The 10,071-nt window shown below is 33.8% G+C and overlaps 1 protein-coding gene across 1 annotated transcript; it reads left to right on the forward strand.

The window, feature by feature from the left end:
• The first annotated feature begins 5,852 nt into the window (after positions 1–5,852).
• Positions 5,853–9,396, forward strand: LOC111368776. Its single transcript, XM_022990216.1, has 2 exons — positions 5,853–5,993; positions 8,412–9,396. Exon 2 carries the CDS (start codon positions 8,438–8,440, stop codon positions 8,975–8,977), a length of 540 nt encoding a protein of 179 aa, XP_022845984.1. The 5' UTR covers positions 5,853–5,993; positions 8,412–8,437; the 3' UTR covers positions 8,978–9,396.
• Positions 9,397–10,071: the final 675 nt, after the last annotated feature.

The raw sequence follows: 10,071 nt of genomic DNA on the forward strand, positions 1-10,071 counted from the left end.
AAATAAATAAAAATTTTGGATCTCAAAGAATATGTCGTTAAAAATGATATTTGATCGACTTATAAATACTTAAAAATACGAGCAAATTGTCCAAATAGTCATCGAACTTTGCAAAAGGTTTACGGAAGGTTACTAAACTTTAAAAATTACTCCACCTGTCACTGAACTTTTCAATTCTTAATACCATTCATCATTGAGCTGACAACTGTTCAAAATTTGGGCGGGATGCTGATGTGTTCAATGACGTGGTGTGCCACTTAGATGGTGAATGCCAAATGGATGAATTGTTACATAGTTGTCATTTTTAACAAGGAAAAAGAAAAAAAAGTAAAAATAAATTGATAGATGAATGCCGGTGGACCATTCTTGAAGCCAAATCCAAGATTGTTTCTTTGATTGATGAAATGCAGCAACTGATTCCCTACCCAGAGCCATTTTCTCATGAATTTCATACCAGTCGGTCCAATTTGTGGGTTGAAGTTGTGGAAAAGCATCAATTGAAAGGGGGATCGTCGATTTCTCCCCTGTATGTGAACTATCGAAGCTGTTTCTTCCATACGGGGGCAAAATTGGAGATGACCCATAGGTGCATTAGGTGCGCCTTGATGAGGTGGTGCTAGTGGAAGTGGTCCGCGATCGTGAATCACCTCGTCGCCGCCGGAGTCAAGTTTAAACAGTCTGAGTTCACTGTTGACAAAAGTGGCTGGGTATTTTGATTATCTGTAGTATTTGATGGTATGAAGACATCTACAGGTGCATATTGAGGAGCTCGATCGATTGTCGTCGGAAGTGAAGATTTCAACGACTTTTTGGCTTGAATTTTTAATCAAATCGGTTGGTGTTATAGCCCGAGCTTGGGTGGATTGCGAAGAGGAAAGTGAGGGTTTCAAGGTGGTACGTTGGTCTGGCGGCCAAAGTGGCCGGAGGGTGAAGTTTTGGTGGTCCATAAGTGGTATCTCTAAGGTGGTTTAAGGGTAGTATGATTTCTGTTTTCGATTTTTGTTTCTTAATTTTATTATTATTATTTCTTTTGATAAAAAAATGTGTTCAAGAACACCGTGTAACAAATCATCCGTTTGGCATCCTTCGAGCGCCGCATGATTAGTTGTGTTAACTGTAACATACTCGATCTACCGCTTGATTCTCCCTCGTCGACCATTCCCAATACTTACAGTTAGGACTGCTGCAATTGGACAATGTTCCCTTATTCTTCGTCTCCCTTTAGACCTCAAAGTACTTTACAAAGCCAATTTTATATCAGGTGTATTGCCATTTGTTAGGGAATCCACAATGGAGTGCCCCTTCTCTTTATGACTATGACAAAGTCCGAAGTTCTTTCTGGGCATACTACATACAAACGAACACACATATTACACTACATTAGATAATAACCACACAACATTGTAAAATTGTCAAATTTGCGAAACTCATTCTCCATTAATTTTCCTTTTCTAACAGTGTTCGACAAACTATTCTACTAATTGAAAACATTTGTTACTCGTTCGTAATTACATTTGAATTAATAATGAGCACAATCAAAATTGGAAGAATTTTAAACGATTTTTGATAGACTCATGATATCAGGTTCTTCAAATAAGTTGGGATAAGGGTGAGATTTTTTCTTACTATAGGTCGAGTTACATTGGTTGAAACTGTATATTCGACCACAGTAAAAAACGAGGGTTCTTTAGACCAAATATCATACCTACATAATGTTTGCTAAAGATTCAGCGCGGAGGCGATGGCATCAAAGATAGACCATTTTGCTGCACACGGTGGAGCTTCTCTTTGTCGAGTAGGAGGAGTGCAGCCCAGTTCTCCTCGAATAATTCTTTCGCCTCAGAGGGTTTCTTCGTATTTGGGAGCAAATGAAAGTGATAAGGTTTTTTTTTTTTTTTTTTACTTTGCCAGTGCAAAGACTTGACCCATTTTTTTAGATTTCTTTTGCCTTGTCGCCATTCAAATATTGAGTAAGAAAATGGTACACATAGCATGATTGTATCTAACTTCTAATAAAAAAGGAAAGGAGGGTCTACTATTCATGCAATAGTAAATGAATCCAATTTTACTATGCATTATGTCATTTTTTATTTTTCATTTTGTTTATGTCAAACAAATATTCTTCCACACATCATCCTACTAGCATTAAAAAAATAATTATGTTAAACAAATATTCTTCCACACATTATATCATTAGCATCAAAAAAAAATAATAATAATAATTTTAGTAAATATAAACTGTCATGTGCAAAAAAAAAAAAAAAAAAAAACTTCGCACATGAACTTTAAAAAAATAAAAATAAACTCTCCGCACAGTGCGGAGATATGGCAAATCATGTGTGGAGTAAAAAAAAAAAGGAAGAAAAAACTCTCCACACTTTGCCATGTGTGGAGTAAAAAAAGGAAGAAAAAACTCTCCGCATACTGCAAAAAATTGGCAAACTCTCCGTACAGTGCGAAGTAAAAAAAATCTCTCCGCACAGTGCGGAGAGATAACATTCTGTACAGACACCGTCTTCACAAAGTGCAGACTCTCCGTACAGTGCGGAGTAAAAAAAGCAAAAAAAAAAACTTTGCACAGTGCGGAGAGTTGGCAAACTCTCCGTACAGTGCGAAGTTAAAAAAAAATCTTTCCGCAAAATGACTGTCACGTGCGTTGCACGAATTTTGCATTTATCGTATTTTTATTAGTGTATGAATTTTGCTTTTTTAGAAAGTTTTTGAAATAATATCTAAAAATATTTTCATGATATAAGAAAATAATTGCAAATTATTTTTACAATTGCATAACAGTATTGTCATCTAGAAAAAATATACTTATATATTTCATACTTGAATAAGAAATATACGAGATTATACAAATTATTTTGTTTGTATTCTTTGATAGTGTTGATATGATTGAGTTGAATATGAAAATTATATTTCTAAAGTTTGTGTAATTCAGTATTGAAAAATTGAAGATTGAGCACCATATTTATATGCATTTATATTTTGTGCTTAATATATATTTAATATTTATTTTATGCTTATATTTAAAAAAATAAAGATCTGAAATTTTTTTTGAAATTCAGTTTGATAAGTGAATATACGGTGTTCTGCATTCTCGGTATTTGTAAGTACAAAAATCGGTATATAAAAATACAGTAAGTTGCAAATACGGTAGGTAGCATATACAGTAAGTTGCAAATACTGTAAGCTGCAAATATGGTAAAGTGAAAATACGGTAAGTTATTTGCAATTACGATAAGTTGTTTACAAATACGGTAGGCTGCAAATACGGTACGTTGCAAATACAGTGAGCTGCAAATACGGTAGGCAGTATATACGATAAGCTGTATATATAGTAAACTACCTGCAAATACGGTAAGCTGCATGTATGGATTTATAATTTGTTTTAAATGTGTAAAATTTATTTAATATTGAATTTCTTAAGTATTAAATGTTGTAATTCAATATTGTTTCCTTTTTTATAATTGTATTTTCGAGAATTAAAAAAAAAAGTGGTTATGAAATTGCTAATTTTTAAATGTGTTTTTTTATTAAGATAAAAATGATATTTTTTTATTTGTAAAAAAAAATTATTGTAATTTTATTAGCGTAATAAAAAATTTATTATGCATTTTTATTTTTTGCATTATGTGAAGAATTTTGTTTATGGTGATTGACAAAAATTCTTCCACACATGTATCATGCCAACAACATTAAAAAATAATAATAATTTTAGTATGTATAAACTCCATGAGACACAAAAAAAAAAAAAAATCCGCACATGAGCAAAAAAAAAAAAAGACTCTGCAAAGTGCAGAGAGATGACAAACTATCTCTTCGCACAGTGTGAATAGAAAAACAAAAACTCTCAGGACTTTATCTACAAGTTCCATGATGCCTTTTCTCAAACAATTTTTGAGCAATGCATTGAACACTTTAATTTCTGGTATACAACCCGAAAGTATAATTTCATTAAAAATTGTATTCGCTTCTAATGTTCAAGAGTTGTTATCAAGCAAATGTAAAATATTGAATTTAAGTGGTACCCTAGAACCTCCATTTGTAAAAGCAATGTTATGGTACTATCAATATTCCCTTCTTTACACAAATCACATATTGCTTCATTGTATGAATCACGAGAAAGCTCATTTTTAATATCGTAAATATGATTTCCATGCTCAGAAATTGAGCCGTGATTAGAATTTAAAGAAGACATAATTGATTTTAAGCCATATTTTTCAACTCTGTTTCATTGTATATACGAAAAATTTACAATCTTGAAATTTGACTTGTAATTAAGGAATTTGAAAACAACTTTTTGTACTATGCGGAGAGTTTTTTCTCTCTGTATTATGCGGAGAGCTGGTTTGTCATCTCTCCTCATTGTGCGAAAAGTTTTTTTTTACTTCGCACTGTGTGGAGAGATTTTTTTCTCTCCACATTTTTTTTACCTCGCACATGATTCAACCCTTTACGCACTGTGTGGATATTTTTTTTTCTCCGCACTGTGTGGAGAGTTTTTTTCTCCGTACTGTGCGAAGAATTTTCCAACTCTTCACACATGGTTCAACTCTCTCCACACTGTGCAGAAATATTTTTCTCTCCGCACCTTTTTTTATTTTTACTCCGCACTCAGTTCAACTCTCTCCGCACTGTGCGAAGAGTGCGGAGAGTTTTTTTTTCAATTTTACAATATTGAATTACACAAAATTTAGAAAAATCTTCACATTCAATTCAATCATATCAACACTATCAAAGAATACAAACAAAATAGTTTGTATATTTCTTATTCAAGCATGAAATATACAAGCATATTTTTTTCTAGATAACATAATGCTATACAATTGTCAAAATAATTTACAATTATTTTCTTATATCATTGAAATATTTTTAGATATTGCTTCAAAAACTTTCCAAAAAAATTAAAATTCATACACTAATAAAAATACGATAAATGCAAAATTCGTACAATGTACGTGATAGCGACTAGTAATATCACAACGACCAACAACTTTGATAATACAAATTTATGCAATACTTCAAATCTTCGAAATTGTGAAAAAATTCGTTGCAGCAATAAAAAAAATATGATTCTTTATTTGTGACCAATTTCGTTTATGAAGGAATTGGTCTATTGACAAGTCAGCCCTTTTCTATACGTCGCTTTCCCTTGAAAGAAAAATGAGCTTTGCTCCTCTAGTCGCTAGGCGCTCTTGCGATTCGCGGGAAGGAAAAAAGACCCATCCTATATTGCAGCTGGCACGATTGGAAATGATGTTTAGGAAAAAGAAATTGTGACTCGGAAAGTTAAACATTGCATAGAATTATACCAGTCTATGAGGCATTTTTTTATTGATATGTGACATGCGTCGATGACTATGATCATTTATAACACATAGGAGTGTGACTTAAATTTGTGAAGTGTTAATCAAAACTTAAATGATAGCTAAATGCTGCCAATGTGACATTCTATGAAATGTATTAGCATATGGATATCAAAGTAATTGTGACATGAAAATATGTCGTTAAACTTGTGACGCATAGCCTAAGTGCTTTTGTGAAATGTTGCGTTGTGATTCATTTCTCTCTTGAAAGCTTGACTTCATAATTATTGAGTATATTGAGACCATGTAAATATTAAGATGAATGCTTTTTTCAATAAATAGCAAGACAAAGAGTGGAAATATGTCAATTATAAAAAATTAATTTTAAGGACCATTTCAAAAAGGTGTAATAAATAGTTTACCAAAATTTGATCTTTAAAATATGATTTATCAATTTTTTAATTGACCACCTCATTTGTTAAACATAAGTTTAGGCCTTATCAAGGAGATAGAAGCCCATACCAATTAAAAGCCCATCTTGGTGAAATTCAGAACCCATGCGTATTGATAGCGCACCGGAGTAGACAAGGGGCTAGGGGTTTCCTTGGCACCTAATCTTGCAGTGATTTCACTGATATCAGCAAAAGGGTAAATCAACTTCTTCATAACCAAACTTGCAAGGTAATATCAAATTTATTCGTGTAAATTTGGGTTTTATATGTTGATTTCGTTCTTGATTCAATTGTTCTGATTGATTTAGTTTCAACACAACTTTGATCTAAGATTCAGTCAAGTCTTATCGGCATTCGCATCATGTAGCTCCGTAGAATATATATTTATTCTTAAATTGTTGTTTCTTGATGGTAATCTTGCTTACGCAACAGCAATTTTTCCGGCAATATCTCTCTTGGATTTGATGTGGTTATTTATGGTTTTCCCTTGACTTTTGAACCGGCCACCCCTCAAGTGTGACCGGTGAATTACCAGGACCAAAATCGACTGGGGGAACTGCCCCCATTAGACCCCAGGTGGCTCCGCCCGTGATCCTGTATAGGGCGACGAGAAACTCTCTGAATTTCCTTCATTTCTGTGATGAGTTGAGAGACCTTTATATTATAACGAATTAAAGTGGAACGACAACGAAGAGAACATACACTGCATTCTTTGATGTTTTAGTGCTTGCTTTAAAAGCTCAGAAGTCCCGAATTATACAGGGAACAAATCAACAGCTTTGGCTGTAGGCAATATTAGACTGGATTACTTCAAAGCCTTTGTAGGTAAACTTCCTCCCATTTTAGATGTCTGAAATAAGAACCTTACAAGGTATTTTATTTCTAGCGGAAATCGTTATGGATTCCATAAAAACTACTTGTCCAGAGGAAAGTTTGATTTTAAAGGAATCATTTCCTTTCTATATATCTTTTCCCAAGAAAAGCGGGGAAGGATTACCATTAAGAACGCGAAATCTTAGTACCTCTCACTGTTATCACATATACTTCAGGCATTTATCAGGTTTGGCACCGCAATATTAATTCAGAAGGCATTAGGGCATCATTTGTGATAGCTGTTGTGTTCGACAATAAGTAAAATTGGTAGAAATGGAACAGGCAGCCCTGAGCTTAATTGCCTCATTTTCTTTTCTTTGGTTCAGGCTTCAGGGTTAGGTAATCTACTTTCTGATACGTAATTTTCTTGAATAAAATACTGAACATAGAAGAAATTTACCGAATGACACTTGCTGCTTTGACTTTGTCAAACCTTCACTGGGTGGATGGAGAAAGAAAATTAAGTGAAGAATAAAAGTTGGTATATTTGTGGAGAGAGATGGGTACGAGGGAGACTTCTTTTTGTTTCAAGGCATGCAACCACACAAACATAGCATAAGCCTCAAGGCAGCAAAGTGCTTGCTTCTTAGTCTTCCCATTTTTGGGACATTTATTATGAGCTTTAACTTTTGAGGCTGTTTTGTCGTAGGCTAGAACATCTTTAAGGGTTGATGGGCTGTTTTATCAACTAAAATGTGATCTCTAGCTTGCAAGTTGTATTGTAACTTTTTGGTGACAGACTAGGATATTGACCAGTAACTTCACTTTTCTTTTCTTTCTTTGATATATTTGTTGCTGCTAGATCTATTTTCCAGTTTATTTGTTCATCTGGAGTTTTATTTCCTTTAAAGTCTAAGGGAGCAAAAGTATTGCAAATAGTTGGTCAGTGGTTTCATTTGTCTTGGATTTGTACTTCTAGTTGTGGTAAAGTTGTCTTGTTTTGTGATTACCACTTGTTACTATTGATCCATTTTATGTTTCTAGTTGCAAATTAGGCTTTTAATTTGGTTGATTGTTTTAGGAAAAATAGCAGCCACCATCCTCAATCTTTACTCTTTTTGCACTTTTGTCCTGAATCTTTATATCTAGGCCTTCTTGTCCCCAACCTTTCACTTTTTGCCTCCCATAGTTCTCTTTAATGGTTTTCGTCAGAAATGATTGTGAAGTTGATATGATTTGATGAATTTACCCTTAAAACAAGCAAAAAATGATTAATACAGAACAACAAAAAGGAAGAAAATAAATAAATAATAAAAAATTAAATACTTAATCTCCACGATCAAGACATATGAAGTATGCATGTTCTAGACCCGTGAAAGCTTTGTTTTGTCCAAAGCTAAATCGGTTTTTATGGCAAAAAGTTGATCAAGAGTAGAAAATCAGATTTAACACCTACACCTAACATTTTTTACATTTATCAAGAAGAGACTGAAGAGTGGTGAATATAGATGGTTCCTTTTTTGGGTTTATTATTCGGGTTGTAGACAAGGTTAGTCCTATTGCATATTATCCTATTCTGGTACTCTAATGTTTGGAATTATAAGTTGTCACTTAAGTCATGCAAAGATTGTTAGGCCTGAGGAGGGTGTTCATGAGTTCTATTCATACAAGCCCTCCCCACATCCCTCTTTTCAAATATATATACACATACACAAGGTGGTGAATTCCTCAGAAGGGACTATGCTGTATCTTTTACCGAGGTTGTCACAATTGAATCTAAAATATGCATTTGACTTCTTCTTATCCCTTGGAACTATCTTGATCAATATCTCAGGTAACTAGCCAGAAGCTGCCTGTATCATGGGTGAATCATTTACAATCCAAATCAGCAGCAATTTAGTTAGACAGCTAGCCGAAGACCCTGAAAAGTCAAAGAAGAAAACAAAGAAGCAGAAACCAAAGATTTCAAGGGAACCTCAGCAGTCAGAAAAAGTACATACACAGCAGATTTCTGATGATTCCAACGCAAAAAAGGGTCATCCTGCATCTGGATGGCCACTTCAAGCTCCTTTATACTTGCCGGTTCCCCCTCCACAATCTGCTAACTCAGAGTTAGAAGCCATCCGGTCTGTCCTTCACGAGAGCGAGAAAGTAGTGGAAAGGTTGAACAAACAGCAGGAAAACCTGTTGCAGGAAGTTACTGAAAGAGCCAAGGAACTTCACGACAAGGAGTTCAAACTTCCACAACAGAAGCCAATGCCCTGTTTGGAAGAGAAAGATGCTTGTTTGAAGTGCTACAAGGAACATGTGAAGGACCCCCTAAAATGTGCTAGTTTCGTCAAGGATTTTGCTGATTGTGCACGCAGAGTTAGGCAGCTAGTTGGCACGGCAGATAAATAGGGTGCTCTGGGTTCACATGCTTCGTGCCAAGTAGTGGCCGGTATAATTTGACATTGGGATTTTGTGGTGAAATAAATCCAACATTTACTATATTCTCGATGTTTAGATGCAGCGTGTTCTCGTATTCTTCTGATTCACGGGGAAATTTTCTTCATGTTTATGATAGAGCCAGTTGAGATCCTTTATTGTGGTTCCTATCAAGGGAATTTCAATCCAAATGGGAGAAGACTAGTTCTGTGGATGTACCAATTTTTAAATATAATTCTGCGGATTTGGCAAGTGCAGCAAACCATGAAAGAGAGTTATTTGGACAAACCCGAACTCAGTTTTCAATTTTAATTTTCTCAGCTGAGATTGTAATAAATGTTTTTTTCCCGCCCTCTTTTTCAGTTTTATTTAGCAGCCAACACATTTTTATATTTATTGTTGTGAGAGATCGATATTTGGCAAGACTAGTGGGCAAAGTTATTCAAATTAAATAAATTTAAATTAGGCTTAATTCAAGTAATCTCTTATTAGGCTTAAAGTAATTCACTAATTCTTCATCGAAAAAGATAGAATTTTTTTTTTGAATAAGTAAATATGGAAAAAAAAAAAAATTTGAAATGAGACATGGCGCCCTACTAAAATAAATAGCCAAATTTTTATTATCGAGATAAGTCATTCGTCAGATTATGACATACGTGACATAATAATCAATTAGAGTAAAATATCCTGTTTCATTCAATCCATCGTCTAATATATACTTTAGTTTATAAATTATGAATAGTACCTTATCACACAACTTGTTTATACTTTATATACACAATCATAATTTCCACGTAATAATAAAACTTTTTAACATTTGCTCATATGAGCTAACCAAATCTATAAAAGAAAAAGAAAAAAATATTTATTTATTTAATTAGAAACCGCTTTATTATGTAATAGTAAATCTAATTTATAGGACTGTATTCTTCAATGTCCTGAACGCGAATCGGAGCATTCGATTCAACCGATTCGACGTCGTTCAATCATTTTATTCTTTGATTTTTTTTTTCTTTTTTTCCAATTATTTGATCATAAGCCAAAGCGATATACCTTCCACTTACAAG

This window comes from Olea europaea, chromosome 19 (assembly GCF_002742605.1).
Source record: "Olea europaea var. sylvestris chromosome 19, O_europaea_v1, whole genome shotgun sequence".
Classification (NCBI taxonomy): Eukaryota; Viridiplantae; Streptophyta; class Magnoliopsida; order Lamiales; family Oleaceae; genus Olea; species Olea europaea.